Below are 22,021 nucleotides of genomic sequence, written 5' to 3' on the forward strand. Positions count from 1 at the left end.
AACAGCAAAAAACGGAAAGCAGAAAGAAATATGTTGCATAATTTTCTTTATCCTGATGCCAGCCTTTAGCTGATTGAATCAGTTGATTACATGATGTAATTTCTGTAAAATGAGTACCTGATGAATGAGAGGTAAATAAAAAACAGATGGGTTGCTTTCTCTAGACAGACCATTTTGAAAACTTTTGATGACCTCAGTTCCAAAATTGCTGCTGGGTAGTGGTAAAAATAAGAGTAAAGATATATTCTGTGACAGCTTTATATTCATTATGGAATGTTTGAAAAAACACAGTGGGAATTTAATTTTGAAATCTTACTTGAGACTCGCAGAATAATTCAGGATCATTTTCAAAGTGGATTAACATTAAAGCACTTTTATTATCTTATTATCTAATGTCATACATAAAATTTTATAACCATCAGTTTAGCATTTTAAAGATTCTTAATATTGTTATAATAAAACTGACTACTGCAGCTAATTTTATATTCCATAATAAAAAAATAAATCTGTGCTGGTAAATCAGTTCATCCTTTAAACTCTTAATAAAAGGAAAAATGCCTCTATTTGGACAGCATTTTGTTCGAAGTACAGTAATATATAATATGTGGTCGATCGCAGTATTTAAGTTAAATATTGATTCTTTTTTCTATCTTATTTACTGAATTAAGTATCGGTTTACACACCTTCCAACAGTTTCATTAAAATCTAAAATGGCAGCAAATACTTGCTGATGTTGTAACAGGTCTTTATTTTTACACTGATAGGAAAAGATGTTTGTTTTAGTTTTATCATCTTAAGAACAATAAATAGATGACTCTGTGAGCACTTCTGAAAACTGTATTAGAATATGTAGGGTCTACCTTTTCACCCAAGTATATTTCTATAATGAAGCATTATACAAATATGCATGTTTAACTTTGGTTAATGAATGTATTCAACTGCAACAGCAAAAGTCTGTCTTAACTTTGGAAACAATTTAAATCTTATGGATGATAGAATGTTTGCAGCATCCATTTATGGCTTCTATTCCTCCTTTTGTACATGCAAGACCCAAGTTTTCAGTATGCAGAAGAAGACCTAGATATCCAAAGCAGCACAGTTTGCATTCAAGCACTTAAGTAACCACAAGGTTTTCAAACAGCAGGCTCCATCTCCTCACGTCATGACACCCCTGGTGTGTTTTTTCAAGAGATTTCTACATCCAAGACTTTCTGTACTAAACCCCTTTGGCTCTTATTTGTCATGCTTAAATGGGCGATGATCTCCTTTTTAAAAATCCACAGCAGTTTTTTGTTGCTGAGATTTAGGAAAATAAAAGAACCAACCAAAGGGTACCTAATCCCCCACACTTCTATGGGAGGTGTACATGCCTGCGAGCTGTTTAAAGTGAGGTCCCCAGTCTGCAAGGTAGTCATAACTCTGATCTGCATCTGACATGTTTGAACCTAATGAGCTGAGGGATCCTGCCAAGGATCCAGTCCCCTCAAATGCATAGGTCTGAAGTGAGTCGTATGGAGGAACAGTAGGATCTGTATTTGCTTCTTCAAGCTTTTCTGAAATGAATTGCCTGAAGATTGCGCTGTCAGGGCCAACCTGCAGAGACTGTCTGTAGAGGCTGTGGATTTCGGATGGGACCTTCCTCCGAGGTTTGTGTGTTCGCATGACAGCCCGCGTCCTCAGTGCTGAAATATCAAAGGCTTCTGTGTCCTCCTCACCACCTCCTTCATCATCATAGCTGACAATGTTCTCTCTGAATTCTTCCATCTTCTCTGAAAAGGGAGACTTCTTTTTCTGCTGCCTTATGGTTACAATTGCCAAAAAGAACACTGACCAAAAAAAAAAAGAAGAGAAGAGCAAAAGGAAAAATTAAACGGATAACCAGAGAATTTGAATATGCTTGTAAAGACTTAAATGGTAACTTTTCTTAATATCAGTTCTGTTGTAAAGTGAAGCTCCCTTAGTAAATTTATAGAGCTGTAATTTTTATGGATTTTATGGTTTTGAGATGAGCAATGGGTGTGTTGGGAAAATGGTTACAAAGGGACTTACAAAATAGTTGAATGAAATGGAGCAGTTCTTTTCATAGATGCAAGTTTGGAACTGATGGAAACACTGGTTATGCTTTTTGAAAATGCTTTTTTATTATGTAATATATCCATTTCATATTCAGAATTTAAATTCTTAATCTCTCACTGTCTCTCTGATCAAAGCCCCGGGAATATCAAATGAAAAATGAAACAGTGAGTAAGATATCCTCCTCATCTAGTTGAAATATTCAGTTTCAGACTATGCAGAATGCAGTCTAACTATTTCTGTTATGCTGATTTGCAGACTCTCACTAAATTGTATCATTTTATTGTCAAGATCTATGAATGAGATGATCTCCTTTCATATGTGAAAGTTTTTTTAAATTTTATTTTAAAGTATTATTTTTTAATCCTATCTAATTTGATTTTTAAATGAATGATCCCTTTGAATTAGTCTATGACTTTCAAGAGATTAATGATTTTAGTTTTTAACTGAAATCAGTTGAAGTTCTATTTAATAAGTAAGTAGTTTGTGGACTGTATTTTTTCCTCAGGACATGAAATGATACAACTGCCAACAATTACAGGATTTTACTTAAGAATATGATGAAACTGAAGTAGTTCTTTATTTCTACCTATTTCCAGTAAACTATTTCATTTGGTTGGGAGATACCAACACCAAATTTGAAAGTACTGCAAACATGATTGTTATGATATATTTACAAAACCTAAATGGCTTTAACTTTCCAAATCATTTGCATGGTGAACTCTTCTAATGGTACACATCATAAGGGAAAATTGTTTTTCGGAATAAGTGGTAAACCTATAATGAATAGAACATTTTATTATTTCATTTTAATTAATCACAAACATAAATATTTGTGTCTGTAAAGACTGTGGTAATTTGTTTTTCTTTTGGCCTAATATATTTATCTATATCCCTGCTTTGATTTTTGTGATATATATAGTTACCATGTGCTTATTCCACTTGAATAGAAGACCTCTCTCAAGCAATCAAGAAACCCCTGATGAACAATTCCACTGATGGCCTGGATAATGCAATGATACAGTTTGCCTGATCCTTAGTCCCTTAAGTGGATAACACGAAGTTCAGATATCCTGCAACAACCAAATAAAACTTGAAATGAACACGGACCTGCTTGTAAACTTAAACTGACTGAAAGGCCTAAGGCAGATCTAACCTGAGATTTAAATAAGGTGACTCTGGAAGAGCAGGTAATCCTGTTCCTGTGTTCTCTGTTGGAAACTAGGAGATGGATGTAGGGGAACTGGTGCATCCCTGGACTTTGTTACAGAGTCAAGAAATGGCTGGTGTCTAGTTGAGAGTACTCCCATTTTGACATAAAAGTTATGAGGTTCCCTTCCATTGTTTTCACCCTTCCCCTATCTATTCAATGCCTAAATAGGGATAAATAAAACCAAATGTATTTTTTGGTAGGCTGTTTTGCTTCTGTGGTTTCCTGTGTGTCACCAGATCTTGAGAGTTCAAAGCCATACGAAGGTGCTGAGTTATAGCTAACAAGTACGTGTGCTGCTTCTTGACAACTCATTTTAGTGTGGGACTAAATTATGGGCTTCTATTTCAGGAGAAATTTCAATGGCTTTTCCCCAAGATATTCAGTCAGGAGGTGAAAGGTACAATAGGAAATTATTAGAGTTGGTTTCTATTCCATATGTTAAGGAAAATAAGCAATAACCTTGTGGACAGAATGCAGAATTAATTCCATTAACTTTATTTAACTTGTCTTTTCTGTCTTCTGTTGCTACTATAGCAGATTAAAACACATCAGTATAGAGCTGCAAGCCTTCATTTTCAGGCCTCAGCTTTGTTGCAGTTAATGATGATAAATATATTGCATACTGTTATTTATAGACTAGTAGAGGTCAGACTACATAATGAACATAGAAAAAACCTTCTTTACTTAGACACACTTTATATGTAAAAAAAAACATTTACTGTATAGTTGTATTTCTTTCAGTGATATAAAAAATAAAATATTGATATTATAGTTACTCTCATTAACAAACACGAGAGAATAATTTTTATTGAAATTTTTTTTTTCTTAAGGCAGTGTAATTTCTGATATTATTGCTTCTTTCTTTCTGGACATTACATTTGTGCAGCTAGATATTATGTTGCAGTTTTCGTGTTTTGATTCTAATTAATTTTTTTTTTAGAATATTATTGAAAATCAATTTATGCTTGGTTTGCACAATTTTTAAGTTTGTAACCCATCAATTGTTTTGTGGTATTTTTTGATATGGTCTTTTATGAAACATACTGTTATATGGCATATGCATATGCATATTACACAGGCAACAGAGACTTAAAGTCTTCCTGTGTTGGTTTATTCGCATTAGCTTGAATTTGGTATTGAGGTCCATGACCACTATTACTGACCAAGATCTAAGGTTAATCGTTTTACCTTGGAAAAAAAACCCTACCTGTCTCTACCTCTTATTTCCTAGTCTCAAAATCTACTACACCTTACCCTCACTTACTCAAACAGGTTCAGAGTTTCAGGATGGATATTTAACCTTTAGCGAAAGATTAGTGCACCGTGCTTGCTGTTATAACGTGTCAGTGTCATCAAATCACTCATGGAACACTGCAGGAATATCCTTTTGCTAAAAAAGACAAATGCACTGTTGAAGTGACAGGTGTGAGCTTCATCAGGTGAAGCGGGTCTTTGCCTGAGTGCTGTCACTCTGATATGTCTTGCAGCAGCCACAGCCTCATTCAGTGCGGGAACAGGTTGTCAGTCTGGTTTTGAGCATCATTTGCCAGATGTGAGGACCTTTTGCAGAGGTACTAACACAACTCTATATGAATATTTACATGTCAGACTTTTTTGTCATGGTAGAACGAATTACTGCATATGTGCATACCTATACATAGGAAAACAAACCAAACCAAACCAAAAAGCAACCATGTTTCTGCCATTACCTGTCCAATACATCTATCCAAACTTATTCATAAGCTCCCAAATGTAATGGAGGTTAAGTCAATGTCTCCTGATAGGAAAAAGAGATGTCCAGCATCTAGAGAAAATGTTGTCTGGAGATGTAACCTTATTAATTGACAGAGAAACTCCCTGTTTGTGCCTGGGTTTGCTTTCTGAGAATGTCATGCTCTTTTTCTTTTATTCTTTATTATTGATCTCAGGTCTTAATTTATCATTCCTAAGGCAGAATGAGTGCAGTGCTGCTCCTCTTAATATATCCTTACACTAGCCAATTTTTTTGTGTAATGCTGTCTTCAGCTTTATTGGGGCTCCATACAGACTTTAGGCTCTGAAATCTTTACTATTGGAATGCTTCAGGGGTAAGAATGTCCATGACTCAACTACACCTAAATTTTAGGAAATAGTGTTAGAATTCAAATTTTACTGAAAAATGGAGAGGAGAAGGGAGAAATTATAGTTAAGAAAACAGAAAAGAAATTAAACATTTGCCTTATTTCAATTTTTCCCAACGGCCCAGTACTTACAGTCTTTCAGTCAAGGGTCTGTTTTTGTCACTTAACTAACCCCTCTGTAAGAGGAAACAAAGTAATTTCTCTTACTTGTACTTACCTAGGAGTATTAGTATACAAGCCAAAACAGCAACTAAAGCTTCTGTGCTGAGACCCAAGGAATACAAGAAAGCTCCGTATCGACAATAGAAGGTGTTTACTTCAGTGTCACAGTTGCAGACAGTGACAGTGAGAGTATTTGTGCTTGTCAGCCGTGGGGTCCCATTATCCTGAATTAAGATTGGCAAGTAGAAAAAAAACTGCTCTTGCCTCCTGAAGCCACTTTTGCTTGTGAAAATTCCGGCTGTGTTATCTAGAAGATAAATTATGATGATGATATGCATTTATGTTTTCTAACAACAACAATAATTATTCCAGTGGAATCTGACCTATTTAAAACCAATGGTACTGTGCAAAGATACATATTAAGAAACTTAAAAATGTAAAACCGGGCACTGATATTTGGTGAGCATTTTGTCAATCACGAATAAGTTGCATTTATTTTTGACATGTACATTCCATGGGCAATAATAAAATTTGTCCTAGGAGCTCTGTTTTTAATGTTGGGAGCTAAAGAAATTTGCACTATTTTCAGTATCTGATGCCTGCTCAGATTAATTAATTGGTTCTGAAAATGGTTTCATGTAACCAGGTGATGCTAAGTCAGCAGTTAACAGATAAAATATAGACAGTTTATCAATCAAAGGGGTTAAACAAGCATGTCTAGCAGCACATTGTGAAAAAAGGTGGCAAGCAAAAGAGACAAAAGTGAGAAAAAAGTCCACTAAAGTAGTCTTTTAATTCTTTTCCTAGCTCAAAAACTGGAGCTAGCTGGATCCATATTATCTAAAATAGCAAAAAAGTTTTAGAGGCTTTGACTTTGCTTTGTATTTAACTCTTAGTATTTAGAAATATGTTCTGTACAAAACACAGTAAGCAGCTTAATTTCAGCTCCTGCTGCATATCAATTAATTCAAATATGAAACATAGCTTATACCAGAACAAAATACCCCTGTCTACATCTATATGTAATGAAAATAAAATAAAAAAAAATTAAATATTTCCATGTCAGACTTTTTGTCCTGGCAGAGTGAATTATTGTGTGTTCATACGTATACATAGAAAAACCCCCCACAAACCAAACCAAAAAAAAAAAAAAAAAAACAAATACCATGTTTCCACCATTACCTGTCTAATACATCTATCCAAACAGTCTACTGAAGTTAGAGTCCCTCACATTTAAGTTGTTCTAGGTTTCTGTCATAGTTCAGAAAGCAACTCTGAGATAAAATGCTGCAGACATGTAGTCACTTTTGCTCTTCCTTAGGATTATCACAATTCACTCAGCCATTTCTGTGGAATGCAACAGAAAGGGACAGATTGAGAGCTGATTGCATCTTTTTTTTTTTTTCTTTTTTTTTTCCCCCATTAGTAGCTACCAAAAGGATCTGAATATGTTGCCTGTTGTGAGGGTCTGCTTGGGTTTTGAGTAGTGACCGAAGGTGGGAAAGGTTCATGGTTTTGTACACAATTTGACCTTAATGTAACAAGTTATCTTTTCCTGTCAGGGAGTAAGAGGTTAATAGCGATGGGAAGTGAAAGACTTGTTGATACATTGACTAACTTTGAAGATAATTGTGAGAAGTAGTTTGCTGTTTAACAGCCAGAACTTTCCAAAACTTATTTCCATTGATTTATTCCCTTAGCCAGAACATTCAAATAATTAACAAAGTCAATAAGAACAATGTGTACTTTAGCTGAGTCTGAAGAAGCCTTTTTTATAGTCTTAGTAGACTGACTCTAAATAGTCATCTTCTCTAAAATTCCATCAGATATTTCACCTATACTTTCACTGCAGACTGTTTTTGCTTGCTGTTTCTCAATATCACTCTTTTAATATGAGTCTCAACCAAATTAGTTCTGAATAACAATAAAATACATAAAGACATGATGTGGTGTCATCGTGTGGTGAAAGCAATTTAAAGTATATTATAAAAAATAAGAATGCATTCCTTGTTATTTGTTTTTATAATTTTGTTGAAGTGATGAAGTAACACTTATTAATATCATTATTTTCTTTCTGGTGATATTATTTCTCAGACAAATAATTTTAACAAGAAATATGGAATTGCCCACCATATTCTACATTAAGAAAAAAGTTTTGAAGAGTACCACTGCATTTTTTCATCTCAATAGTTTTTGTTTCCTAGAAATAAAACTGTCTTTTGCTGTTTATATTATCCATTTGAGAAGGAAAATAAACTCTTTGATAGTATCAAATTATTATTGTTATCAAGACAAGTTCATATAATAACAATTTCTATTTAAGTGAAAAGTTTTACAAAATTGAGGACCACTAGAAGCATGCAGCTTCCATTAGGAAGGTCTTAAAGGGCTACATGAATGACAATACCTTGATTGTCTTTGACAGTAAAATGTGAGTTGTTTGCAGCCTCTGGAGCCAACGAAAACGAAAAATGGTGGCCTTCTGCTGAATCATCTTGATCCACTGCACTTACGGTTTTAATTAGCTGGAAAGACAGAAGAACAGAGTTGTTTAAGAATAAAAGAATTTTCTTGTCCTTTAAAACAATGAAAGGATATACCAGGCATGTGAAACTATTGATGCTGAAGATGTGATCTGTGAATCTGTATTGAGTGCCTGTTATGCAAGTATTCACCACATACCCAAATAGGCTTATTGAGACTTATATTCTGCAAATACTCTACTTTAATTTTTCATCTACTTGAGACAGGCAGGCATTAAAATATTGAGAAAATGTAAGAGATTTTCTAGATCAAATGACTAGGAGAAAGTGAAGTCTCTATAAATGAAACAATCATATATGTAGTGGGTTGGTTTTTTTTTTTCCTCAAGGTAAGGAGTGTATCATTCTACATTTGAAGAAATCCTGCTATACAAAACCCATTTTCTTCCAATCCACAAACATATTGACACAATTCAATTGATGTATTGAAGTTTCAGTGAGACTTGTTGACAAGTTCATGTGCTGAATTGTTGATTCTGCATAATATAACTGATTATGGAAATTTTTGACTGCTTTTTCTCAAGAAAGCAAAATACTCTACATTTAGAAATACGTCAAACCAGATAATCATTGCAAGATAAAACTAAAAATAACAGCATTCAAAAGAATATCTTTCATGTCTGTAAATTAGCAACCACACAGTTAACATAATTAGCAATATTTCTTTTTAAAAAGAACTTATATTTATTACTTTTATCAGTAAATATTTAATGTTCAGCATATAATAGCAAGCACCCCTACTGATCAGGAGGAAAGTAAACTGATGCAAGCCCACCAATTTTCAGAAAAAATTTGAACTTTTGCTCTATTTTATCAGTCGTATCAAGCCTTGTAGATATTTGTACACAAGAGACTTGAGACTTCGACTTCCCTCAAACCAGAAAGCAACTGTAGGCTCTAAAAGCAAAGCAGTAAGTCAATGGAAATGACTACTGCATCTTTCCATCTGTGCCTTTGAAAACTCTCCTGATTAAACCTTTTCTTAGTAAAAAATCTAAGACTTCAACACACATTCTTTTTCTTTTCAAGCAAGCTAAGTTTGATGTAATCATCAAAGCAGAGAGTAAAAGGTGGCTTACACCCCAGAAGCTTTGTATTCTTAACACTGTTCCCTTTTTATATGGGAAATTTATTTTAAATCTATATTTTCACACTATGGACAAGCGAGGATGGTTGAGATTTGGTTTTTTATTTCCATTAATGAGAAGAGTAACTCTTCAGTGATATCATAGCGCACAAAGGATGAAGACTATTAAGGTATTTTTTTTTTTTCTTTCTTCAGAACTAACAAAATCACTTAGGTGATGTAAATACAGATATAGACATGCAGGTCAAGAAATCAGTGAGGAACAGTAACTGACCACTAACATTACCTTGGTTATCGCAAGCATCATTTTTACAAGGAAATACAGTTCCCAGAATATCCTCAATATGAACAGTAATAGAGTGCAAAAGTATATATATAGTCTAAACCATGAAGACTGAAACATTTTCATTATAATATTCTGCCATATGCCTCAAAAAACTAAAAAAAGACCATGCTGGCCTTACTTGACAATTTGCTGGTAACATGTTTATGGTCGCAGGTGAGAAAAATCTTGGTATGGCTTTACATCTGTCCTTATAATTCAGGGTCTATCAAGGTATACTAAATATGCAGAGTAATAGAGTAATCTGCAAAGACATCCTAGCCTCATCTAATTTGTTTTATTTTGGTTTGGTTTGATTTTAGTTTAGTTAATTGGTAGACTAGAATTACCTAACCACATAACAAAAAAGCCAAATTAGTGTATGTGACATTTATACTTCCAGTATTCATTCTATTCAGCCAGGTATTAGCAATGTTTTTAGAAAGTACATTTTTAGGAGCCTATCATGTTTGAAAATCATAAAATTATTGCAGTTGTAAATTAGATACTGTTTTGCTATTTCGTTATTGACTTCCATATTTTACATACAGAATGTATTTGGCCCTATAAATTTATAGGGCCTATATCTGATTTAATCCATTACATTCTGAGGAGTATGTGGCTAGCTTAAAAAAAAAAACAAGCCACCTTCCCTTGCTTTGATCTGTGCTGAGATTCTTATGGTTATTCTAGCCGTATTCATATGCCTTTAAGGATTCACCTTAGCATCAGGGGAAAATCTGGAACATAAGGACAGGGTAAATCCTTTTTGTTTACTTCTTGTGTTATCACTTCCATTAAGATTCAGCAAAACCCAGATTAGTCTATAAAATATTTAGAAAGCAATAGGTAACTCTGATTTTGCTGAGTCCAAAGGAAAAAACACTCAGAGAGAAGGAAACTGCTCCTTTTTTCCCCTAGTTTTCTAGATCTTTGTACACCTAACAGAGGAAATTGTAGCCTTTTACTGGGGAAACTGGCATCATGAACTCAAAAACTGCAGTTATTGCTTGTGTGTCTAGGCTTACAAACTTCTTACATTTTAATGTATAAACAAAGAAAATATAGTGAATGATATGTTGCTTCTGCAACGTTATATCAGTTGTATTGACTAGGCTGAAATTTAATTGCTTTAAAATTTCTAATTTCAAGTCTCATTAATCTAGAAGCTTTAATAATCCAGCAGTCAATTTAAAATGGATATTTCTTTAAAGCAGGGATTAATTTACTTGATTCTTGTTGAAAAACTGATTTAAGTTCATGGTGGGTGTGCCTCATTTACAATTTCTTTGCAAACACACTAAGATCACATCTGGGAATAGCAGAGTCTCCTTTGATCTAAGGTCACAAAAAGATGTGGCCTGTTGTACTCAACTTCCTCATCCAATTGAGCAGTGGGCACATTCATCTAATAATTATATTATCATGAGAGAGTCTAAGATATCAGTAAGAGCTCTGATCTCCCATTGATCATTATTTTGTACAGAAGAAATTTTCAGAAAACCGTTTTAGAAGATTGTTTGTCTTATAAAGAAAAAATTGTGGATTATGGAGTAGTTCACTGCCAAATAATCTTGATGAAAATTCATTGAAAATTTATTTCCTCAACACCAAGGGGTCTCACTGAATTGAATTTACGGAGACTTCCTGAAGGAATGACAAATCTTCTCTGTTACAGCCCTTACTGCTTCTACAGGTTTTCTCTCAACCAAGTTCGACTTAAGGCATAGATTGTCCATCTGAACAACAATCAGTACTGTTAATTTTGATGCTAGGTACTCTGAATGTAGAATTTTGAGTCCTTTGTGTATTCTTCTACACTTAGCTCTAGTCTTGCCAATCCCGTTGAGGCACTGAAGGAAGTAGGAACATATTTGCCACCTCTCTCTACTTCATTTTTTTTTTGTTTTGTTTTCCAACAGCATCCTTCAATAGGAGCTCTGCTGTGGTTTACACTATGTAACAGATCTAACCACCTATATTTTTTGGGGAGTCAAGACCTGATTTTGTTCAAATTGGCAGAGATCTTATAAGTAGTAACATTTTTATTATTGCTTAACAATACTTGCTGACCATCAGATTTTAGTGCAGGTAAAAGATTAAAATGTTCATTACTATGGTCAACACTGCGTGTTCAAGGTAGGCCTTCTACCTCAAGACCAATGTTCTCCTGTTGACTGCTTCTGTTTTGAAAAGCAAATTGGCACAGTATTGATCTGATTTCTCTGGCTCTACTGTAAAGGTTTCTGCTCAGCTATAAATAAAATGTTGTACTTACCATCATAGAATTGACAATTACAAAGCTCATGCCATAACACTGAGGTGCTTTTTTATGTTTGCTTGCATATGCTGATAAACTTGTCCCAGCTGTTCTATTTGCTAAGAGATAATGTTGTTGAATCATGATCCATATAAAAGAGAAAAAGGAATTTTCCATGTGCCACTTTGCCTACTGTTTCAAAATGTCACAAGTTACATTTGGTGCATCTGCAGGTGCAGCTTAGAGTAAGAGTCTGCTACAATAGATGTTGCTTTCACAGCTTCTTCATGTTTTTACGCTCTGAGGATGCATTCATTGCTATTTTTTTAAACTTTTTATTTTCCTATCTTCACTGCTCAGATGCTTTTTGTAAATGATGAAGAGAGCATGCAATGTGAAATAGTAAACATTGTCTTACTAACCTATCACTTTCATTTCTCTGCTATCAAAAATAATTTTGTCTCATGATTTATTGGATTGGATCTGTTTTAGCAAACTGCTCATTTTTAACATTAATCATTTACTCCTAGAAGTTGTTTAAAGATTTCCTCTTTTTTCTTCTGTCATTTCATTATGTAGAGAAGTAATATCAAATGAGTACTTTTCACTTTCACTGTAGCTGATTATTATTTTATTATGTGCTAAGTACTGAGTAAATAAATTTGGTTCTTTTCTCATCTCTAGCTCAAAGTGCTCTGCATACTTAGTCATTTATTTGGATCTAATAAAAATTGCTAAGCAAGCTGCAATATCAAAGTCACTTCATACATGATCCCCAAATTACAGGAACTCAGAATTGCCAGAATAAATACGCGTTAGAGATGACAGCATTAATTCAGAATGTAGGTATGTTCTGTGCAGTTTATCTTGAGCTGAAATAGGCTTCCTGCATGATATGAAGAAAGACCAACATTCACAAAAGGGTTGAAATTACCATGCATATAAATAGGTACATTCTGGAAGGTCAGGTTTCTTACATTTAAGGTTTTTGCTATAGTCTACATCAAACTTTCAAACTGCATCTTCCAGCTGAGTTAATTTATTAATGCCTTGGGAATTAAGCTTTTAGGGTCAGACTCATTCTTGCTGAGATGTCTCCAGTGTTACCTTTGGGACAGATTTGGTCCACTGACTATTTGTACAGAATATTTCCTCCGAAGTTCAAAGGTTTATAGCTACTCTACACAGCCATAAACAGCAAATATAAAAAAATATTGATGAACATATTGTGGTCATCATTTACCATGTTTACATACAGTTATGAATTCATAAGGTCCAATAAAAAAGAAATCATAGGTTTGAATGCCTTATTAATGTTGTTCGATTTGATCTGATAATAACTATAGTTGTAATAGGATAGAAGGCTGTTTTATCCTATAGATGTTCAATTTATGTTCAATAAATTGTTGTTCAATTTATTTGAACATGTTCAATTCCTGTTGAAATGTTCAATTCATTTTGAAATGTTCAATTTTAATGTTCAATTCATTTTGAAAATAATGTATTTAATATTGGGAGTGTGATGAAAGTGGTTTTTCAATGTGCAAAAGAAAACTTCAGTTGTGGTTAGTATACAGCTGACTTTTGTATTATGGAACAGTACAGAACTACAACATTAAACAGATAGTGAAAAATCCATTCAAAATGTCTAATAAACATGATAAATGGATTTAGGGTGATGCCAAAAAACACCTATCTGTCTTCTTTATATCCATTTTTATTGTCAAGTTTAGAATATAGTCCCACAGACTGAAATATAATCTTTTAGTTTGAATCATTTTTGGAGGTTAAGCCAAATGTCTGTAACTCTTACAAAAACACCATACAGGGACTTGAAGATCAGCACTCAGTCAATAAAGGCAGACAAAGAATTTTTACAGTCTTTCAGAAAATCCAAAATGTCAAAACAACCCCTCTTCTCTAGACTGAAGCTACTATTAACTGTGCCTGAGTATGGATGATTAGGACAACAATTAGTTTTATTCATTATGTATTTCATACTCTTTATCACAACCCAGCATACCCTTAGGCTATGTAAAAATAACTTAATTGCCACATGACTCTACATATCTTTTACAGTAAATCAGACAGGCACCAAGATAAAGTCTAGATTGAATAAGATTGAATAAGGCACCAAGATAAAGTCTAGATTGAATAAGACATTTCATTTTTTTGGCATTTTTTTTCTTTCCCTTTGCCGTGTCTTTCCTTCCTTTCCCCGAAACACTATAAACTTGGAGATGCAAATATATTTGAAAGTAGACACAACTCAGCTCAGATCAGGGAAATAAATGAAATCCAGAACATCTCTGAGAACATCTCTCAGCATATTATTTCCAGCTAAATGGATAGACATGGCTGGTTTAGAAACTGAAATATGATAGTGTAGCTATACAAGCTTTGATCTCAACTCAACGTGCAAGCAGATTCCTGAGCTATTTAGAATTGATTGCAGAAATATGGCTAAGATAAAAAGATATTTAGTGACCTGATTAAGTCCTTCAACTGCTTAAAATGATTCTTCTGAAATGTAAATTTTGTTGTTCAATGGACAACCAGGCCGTCTATAAAATCACTTTTGAACCTTTTGCCTTCTTGCTGGTGAAGATAAAGGATCTTTATTTTGTGAGTAAAAATTAAAAAAAAAAAAAAGATTAATAGCACTGAAGAAGTTACATGAGCTAACAATGTTGTATAAGCCATAAACACTGACTAAAATATCATAAACTCTGACTGTGATAATTATGCACTTCAGTAGCAATTTCCTGTTGTTCTTCCTAAGATCATTTGTTGATGAGAAAATTATTTAACATTACTGTCACAGTCTCCACAGGCTAAGCTAAAGATGCCTGTACTTCTCAAAAGCCTATAGCAATGAAAAAAGAACCCCAAAATAAAAGTAACATTTTTCCTGTATGTAAAATGAGAAAAATAACATGTTCATCCCTCATTCATGTATTACAATGTCAAAGATGAATTATTCTATACCCAAAGAGTTTATTATTATTATTACCACTGCTATTTTTTTTAGCAGTGCCATTTTATCCAGTGATTCCCAAAACACTTAACATATATAGTTAATTGATATTGAAAAGTAACTATTGATAGGTTAGCATACAGATACTATTTATCAGTGAGCAACTACAGAATATTAAAAACCTTCAGAAATAAAGCACCAGGGTTTTTATATTGTAGGCAAGTCCAAAACATGAATTACAAATATCCATTTTATAAACATCCATATTTAATTCATGGTGTCTTGAAGTCAAAGAACATAAAGTGCAGTTGATTTAATGCCTGCACTTTGATCTGTCAATAAATTACCTAAAGACCAAAAGAAATGGCTTGCTTCAAATACCTCTGAACCAGAGGCAGCCTTAGCAGACTGGGAAATTACCAAATGCAGAACAAACAAAGTAAATGCAAAAGGCTATAAAGAAATTAGTTGAGTAACAGGAAAAAGTTTGTTTAATTGCAGACTAATAAAGGTCAAAGTAAACCAAACTGTCATGAAAAGAGAGGCTCTGTGATTCAGAAACCAAAATAAAGTAAAATGTTTGAATGGAATCATCAAAGATATCCCACAGGTCTTTTTTTTGTGTCCAAATAATGCTTTAGAGTCATGGGAAAACATATAGATTTTTCTGTCTATAACTTTTATTGTTCCTTTTTTTTTGTTGTTGTTGCTTATTTTGTACCTTTTTCTTAAAAAAAAAAAAAAAAGAACAACCACAGAAGCAAGAAAACCCAAACCAAAATAAAAACCCCACCAATCCGTCTCCCTCAACTTTTAACATCCTTGTGGTTTTTTTTACAGGAGGAAAATGGAAAGACAGCCATGTACCTGGGGATTAGGGCAGCTGACTGATGTTACCACATTCACCTGTGGAAGAGTAGGAAATGCAAAAAAACCTCCAGGGAAGGATGCTTAATGCTACTTAATAGCTTAAGCTGCAAGCTGGGGAAGGTGTTGCAAAGGCCATGTTTTAAACATTTTCAAACTTTCACGGAACTAGACAGGATGTGAATTCAGTTCATAATAAATGATTTCTAATTGAAGGATGCAATGAATCTGATTTGAATCTGGTCTAAGCCTGGTTCTTCCAGACTATGTTGTGCTTTTCCTGAAATTACTAGACCTAGGTTTTGCATCTAGGACATTAACATGAAACAAATCTGTACCATATGTTTCTTTGTAGAAATTTATGTCTGTGCTCCTCTTATTACATGTTTTTGGAGACAAACAAGATATACTGATTTTGTTTTAAAGGGGGAAAAATACATGTCAGTGTTCTAAAATTTAAATTTCAAACTGTAGATATATCAACAGAACTAATTTTGGAAATAGACAAAATGCAGCCTGTAGTCACAGAACTGAAATAATCAATATTAAACAGAATAATAACATCTCAGACCAAATCTTCATTGTAATGAGAAAACTGATGGCTAATTTCTACATGCTTACCTGTCCAGAAATGGCATTTTCACAAACAAATATTTCATAATATTTAGGGAATTCTGGTGCATTTTCATTAACATCGAGAACTTTGACATACACATTTGCTTCTGAAATTTTTTCAGGATTTCCTAGTGGTTAAAAAAAAATAAATCAAAAGTTATAAATAATCTACTACATATTTTAAGATAATGTAAACATTAGAAAATTTTACGTGTATTCTGCAGAGAAGAAAATAATCACAAAGACCTACAGACACATTTTTATACTATTATAATAGTATACCATTATAAGACTCTTGAAATAAGACATTTCATGTAAAATTTTGGATTTGTTAATATTTTATTTACCAGATCAGAAACTAATTTAAATGTAAAAAAATAAAACCTGATCTGGAAAAATTAAATGAGGTTTTTTTTTTCACACAGAACAATTTATTATACTAGCCATAAGTAAGGTCATGTATAAGAAGAATGTCAGGTCCTCTAAGGGTATCTGCTTAAGGACCGTTTTTCAGTGCAAAAGGAGTTAATAAGAAAAAGAGGAATCCATAAACAGGAACATACAGGAATACAAATTTGAGGGACAAATGATAAAGGGAGGGGATGATGAGGTCCAAACCTGGTCAGATACACTAATTTTTGGTGGCACCTGAGAGTATGAGAATGTTTATTCCTGTGAAGTTATCAGATCAATGACCTTGACAACTGATAAACCAATGGAGAAAAAGGGGAAAACAGAAACAAAACACACAAAGACACAGACCTGACAAAGTAAACAGGAAGACAAAGACAAGAAACAAACCTTATGATAATTGATGGGCTACTGAGAAACCAGAGGGCAACAATTCCAGGTAGATCAATTTGGACTTTGTAACTTACAAGACTGTACATCAGAAGGACCCCAGACTTGGGAGGATGGGGAAATCAGTGGAGCTGTAAGGACCCATGGGGAACATGCAGGGAGGAACAAAGAGGAGTCAGACAGAAAGGGGTATAAAAGGGGCTGGTTGTGTACAAAACAGGTCCAATCAGTGCATTTGTCTGGCTGAGTCCTGCACCTGATCACCAATCTGTCCTATCATTTTACATTTTATCAAATCTTTTCTCACTCTCTCTCATTGCATGTGTACGTGTGCTGCAGGGACTAAGTGCCAGCTACTGGTGAGACCTACATGTGTGTGAGTGAAAACTGGTGCCAGATACTGGAGTCAGACGGGGCCCTATGAAACCAGCTACTGGGGTGACTGTGGAGACAGGGGCAAAATATCTGTATCTTCCCCAGGCTTGGTGTGCGTGGAGTGTATGTATGTTTTTGCTAGCAAACTTTAAGTTGGACTGAACAGTGAGTAGAGGTCCTTGGGTCCAGGACAGGTGCTCGAAGGTTCCATGCAGATATGCTCAGGGGGAAATTGCAAATGTGAGGTGCATGAGGGACAAGTATGTGAGGTCTGTGGGTTTGCCAGCAAGTATCAACTGCGCACTAACTGGTGAACTGGGGACCCATGAATCAGATAAGAGGACTTAGGATACAGGAAGGGATGTTGGGCAAACAGAATTAGGTACAGAAGGGATCCATGAGTGTGTGTGTGCTTGTGAATCTGGAAAGCGTTGTGCATGTGTGTGTGTCTGCACTAGCTATGTTGTCAGTGTCAATCTGCATGACTGACCATGTCAGTGTCCTCATTGTGAGTTTCTGAGATGTGCTTAGCTGTGCTACTGGCTGAGCCCGCAAAGAGGAAAGTGCCAGCCACAACCCTGAGCCTGGGCAGAGGCTTTGGGTCCCCAGGCACCGGGCTGGGCTCCAGTGGTCCAGTGGCAGGAGAGCCTTGAGCTGGAGTGACTGGAAGAGCTGGCTGCACTTTCTTACATCACTTAACAGCATGGCTACCACAATGATTGGCCTTTTAAGAAATTCTGTTACTCTTCCTCTTAAGTATTTTCAAATTTTGAAGCTTTGGGAGAAAAATTCATCAATATTTACATGTTTTAAAAATATTTTTGCCTCTGCTAGACAGTGAAATTTCAGTGAGCACTGACACCAAACCCTAGCCAACACAGAAAACCCAAGACTTAATTTGGAATGACAGAGCTCTTCTATCCACTAGTGTCCAAACACATACTTGCAAAGTCTAATTTTGCTCAGGCATATCTAAGGCATGGCTGCCAATAGGTTTCTTAGGCTGAGCTTTTCGTATTGGTCCATGTATTACTGTTTTTCTGAGTGTTATTTACACCACAGGTTTAATTCCTAGGCATTTTGTACTCACAGGAGACATAATGCTTCTGTTATACAGGTATACTTTATTACTGTGGCTTTATATATAAAAGAAATGTCAGTACAGCTTATTCCTGTATGAAAAGGAAAATAAACTCTGATAATATAAGGTACTTTTCCCCTGCCTTTACTGCATTTACACAAGATTATATTGCTATTACTACCTGAGAAAAGCAAAAGCCAGATGTAATATACTAGTATCATGGTACAAAAGTTGTGTGTAGACTAAGCTGAAAAAACTAATTTTTTATGTAATGAAGATATTTATAAATACGCCAGCTGAAAACAAGGGAAGGAATATTTGCAGGTAGAGCATTCTCATGGAGAAATCATCTGGCTCAAGGGTTGGACAAATGCACTGTTTTTTGGGGTAAAATGCTGGATGGCTGGGCCCAGAGAATGGTGGTGAATGAAGTTAAATCCAGCTGACGGCTGACTGTTCCCAGCAGTCCGTATTGGGGCCAGTCATGTTTGATATCTTGATGAAAGAGGGGAACATGTGCACCTTCACTCACTTTACAGTTCACATCAAGTTGAGTGAGAGTGTTGTTCTCTTAAGGGTAGGAAGGCTCTGTGGAGAGGCGTGGACAGGTTGTATTGATGGGTCAAGGCCAATTGTATGAGGTTCAACAGGGCCACGTGCCAGGTCCTGCAGTTTGATCACAACAACCCCACAGAGTGCTACAGGCTGGGGGAAGAGTAGCTGGAAAGCTGCCCAGAGGAAGAGGACCTGGGGGTGCTGGTACACAGCTGGCTGAACAGGAGCCAGCAGTGTGCCCAGGTGGCCAAGAAGGTCAATGGCATCCTGGCCAGTATCAGAAAGAGTATGGTCAGCAGAACTAGGGCAGGGATTGTCCCCATGTGCTCGGCACTGATGAGGCCGCACCTCAAGTACTGTGTTCAGTTCTGGGCCCCTCACTTCAAAAAGGTCATTGGGCTGCTGGAGTGTGTCCAGAGAAAGGCAATGGAGCCAGTAAAGGGGTTGGAGCACAAGTGTTATGAGAAGCGGCTGAGGGAGCTGGAGTTCTTTAGACTGGAGAAGTGGAGGCTCAGGAGAGACCTTATCACTCTCTACAGCTCCCTGAAAGGAGGTTGCAGGGATGTGTAGGTCCATCTCTTCTGACAGGTAACAAGTGATGAGAGGAAACAGCCTCTAGTTGTGCCAGGGGAAGTTTAGACTGGATATAAGGAAAATTTTATTCATGGAAAAGGTTGTCTAGCATTGGAGTGGGATGTGCAGGGAAGCGGTTGGGTTAGCATCCTTGGAGGTATTGAAAAGATGTAGATCTGGCAGTATGGTTTAATCGTGGACTTAGCAGTGCTAAGTTTACAGTTGGACTCGATGACTTAAAGAGTAGTTTGGGTTGAAGGAACCTTTAATTCCTTGATTCTATATTGAGTATCTCTTGGAAGTCTTTTGCCTGTCAGCACATTGAATCATCACTTACACAGTATAGCTCTAAGAAATGTCTGCCTTCCCCACAATGTAACTTATTATTCTAGTAGGCAAGAAATTTCTCTGCAATAGCAACATTCACACTAATATGGACATATTGTTGGTTAAGAACCATAATGAAAACATTTTTTCCAGTGAATAAAATAATCTTAAGACATTCCAGGAATACTGAATATCTATCAACCTAAATATGTCAATATCTCAATCTGCTCTATCTAAACCAGAAGCATGTCAATTGTGAGAATATTCATTATAGTTAAAATGTGTCTCAGGATTGGTCCTAGTGTCACTGTATCTGACCTGTTTGGGGGTCCTTAAGGCATCGTCTTAAATTAGTTAAATAAACCTTTAAGAGAAAAGCAAAACATATTCTTCTCTGCCTCTTTTCCAACTGACTCACTTTGGTTGATTCTTACATTACTTTTTTAATGTATAATTCACTAGTTGCTTGGAGCAAACATTTGTTTTCTTGGATCTTATGGAACCTATGCTGATAGCTCTGAGTCTCTTGCCAAAGGAAATGGCAACAAAAGCAACTACCACAGAGATAAAGGAGTAGATAGTCAGCAGTTTCACATTTCTATTTCTCCTGTGAAGTCATTAAAGCTGTGATAATTTCCCAAACATTATGAGTCAAACAGAGTCATCTCAGAAATAATTCTTTGTGAGATGACATTTCTCTTATTGAATCAAACATCCATAATAATACAATAGGAAATGAAATAATGCTCAGCTTGTCTTTTAGATAAACATAAAGAGTAGCCCACACCCCTTTCAGAAATAATACCAAACGTATGGGGTTTCTTAAACTCTTTTACTGAAGTCAGAATTGGATGCGTAGGGCAGAGATATGACTGCATTGTCGTTCAAAGGAAAACTTTGTAACCTTTAATAGAAAGCAGGGAATACCTTTGATGGCTTCATTTATATAGAAAGTCGAACAGGAAGGATCTAGCTAGCTTTGCCCATTCTTACCTTGCTTTTTTTGTAAGATTAATGGATACTGTATTGGCTTTAAAGCCTACATTTTGTATGCTTTGCTGGCACAAATATTTAGACCTGTTTTTGGAATCACATCTGTTTTCTTTAAGCAAAAAATTTTTTTTTCCTTTTTTTTTCAATAGTCTTTTTTCTAATTCTTTAACATATTTGTTTTGTTGTGTCATAGTTGTTTTGGTGTTTGTTTTTTTTGCCAGCATATGATTAAATGACAAAAAAGAGAATTTCTGTATGTATGGAAGTTTTTAGCAGTGTGGAAGTTTTTAATACTTCTGAAATCACAGCTATTATGTTTTGGGAGGGAGTAACATATTAGGAAGCCACTCTTGGAATCAGTGTCTAGTGGATATTTAATGATGGTTTTGGTGAAGCAGATGTACTGCTTTGGTTGCCACTGGGGAAGAAGGTAGGCAACACTTACTTTGCCCTGTATCCTTTGCACGGGAAAATAGTCAAAATTTGAATTCAGCTATTGTACTCATATCCTACATTAAGCTAAATATCTTTCAATGAGCAGAAAAATTCTTTGTCACAACCTCTATGAGAGAGATCAGAACTTGAAAGACAAGGTATAAGAGAACAGCATGTCAAGTGCAATAAGGTGAATCAGTGTGAAAATGAAGATAATGCTTTAATTGCTAGGGACCAAAATGACTGAGTTGAAAAGAAAAGCGGTGACCATCCCTAGAGACAAAATAGGACTCAATGCTTGCAGAGGATTAAAGAAAGCTTAACACTGTCATCAGCCAGAAAAAATAAACTTGAAATAATAACAATAATACTAGCACTGTAAAATGTTGGGGCCTGAAGGACTGGCCCTGAGCCAAAGCTGAACTATAAGATGAACTCTCCAACATAACGTTCTATTTAACCTAGTGCTGTATTTAGCGATATTTCTGCTTATTAACCAAGATGCTATTTAATACTTAGTAATGCCTTAAAAATACACACTTATGCTTGTTAGCACAGTATATTATGAATAATTAGTAAGGCCTGTATGTGTTATAAATATGCCTTTTCTTTGCTGCCAAGGTTGCGAAGAACAATAGGCCT

At 35.2% G+C, this 22,021-nt stretch overlaps 1 protein-coding gene across 3 annotated transcripts in view; it reads right to left on the reverse strand.

The window, feature by feature from the left end:
* Positions 1-353: 353 nt before the first annotated feature.
* CDH19 (cadherin 19) overlaps positions 354-22,021 on the reverse strand; it is a 113,701-nt gene continuing 92,033 nt past the window's right edge. For 2 of the 3 annotated variants that reach the window (XM_027723120.2, XM_027723121.2), the window contains exons 9-12: positions 16,246-16,367; positions 7,976-8,093; positions 5,624-5,875; positions 354-1,826 (exon numbers count right to left, since the gene is read on the reverse strand). In XM_027723120.2, coding sequence (XP_027578921.1) covers positions 1,336-1,826; positions 5,624-5,875; positions 7,976-8,093; positions 16,246-16,367 — 983 coding nt within the window. In that variant the 3' untranslated portion in view covers positions 354-1,335. Of the gene's footprint in view, positions 1,827-5,623; positions 5,876-6,750; positions 6,916-7,975; positions 8,094-16,245; positions 16,368-22,021 lie in introns of those variants that run through there. The other variant, XR_003541085.2, reaches the window with a different exon arrangement.

Source organism: Pipra filicauda, unplaced genomic scaffold, assembly GCF_003945595.2.
Source record: "Pipra filicauda isolate LSUMZ 115617 unplaced genomic scaffold, ASM394559v2 scaffold52_size3558583_pilon, whole genome shotgun sequence".
NCBI lineage: Eukaryota > Metazoa > Chordata > Aves > Passeriformes > Pipridae > Pipra > Pipra filicauda.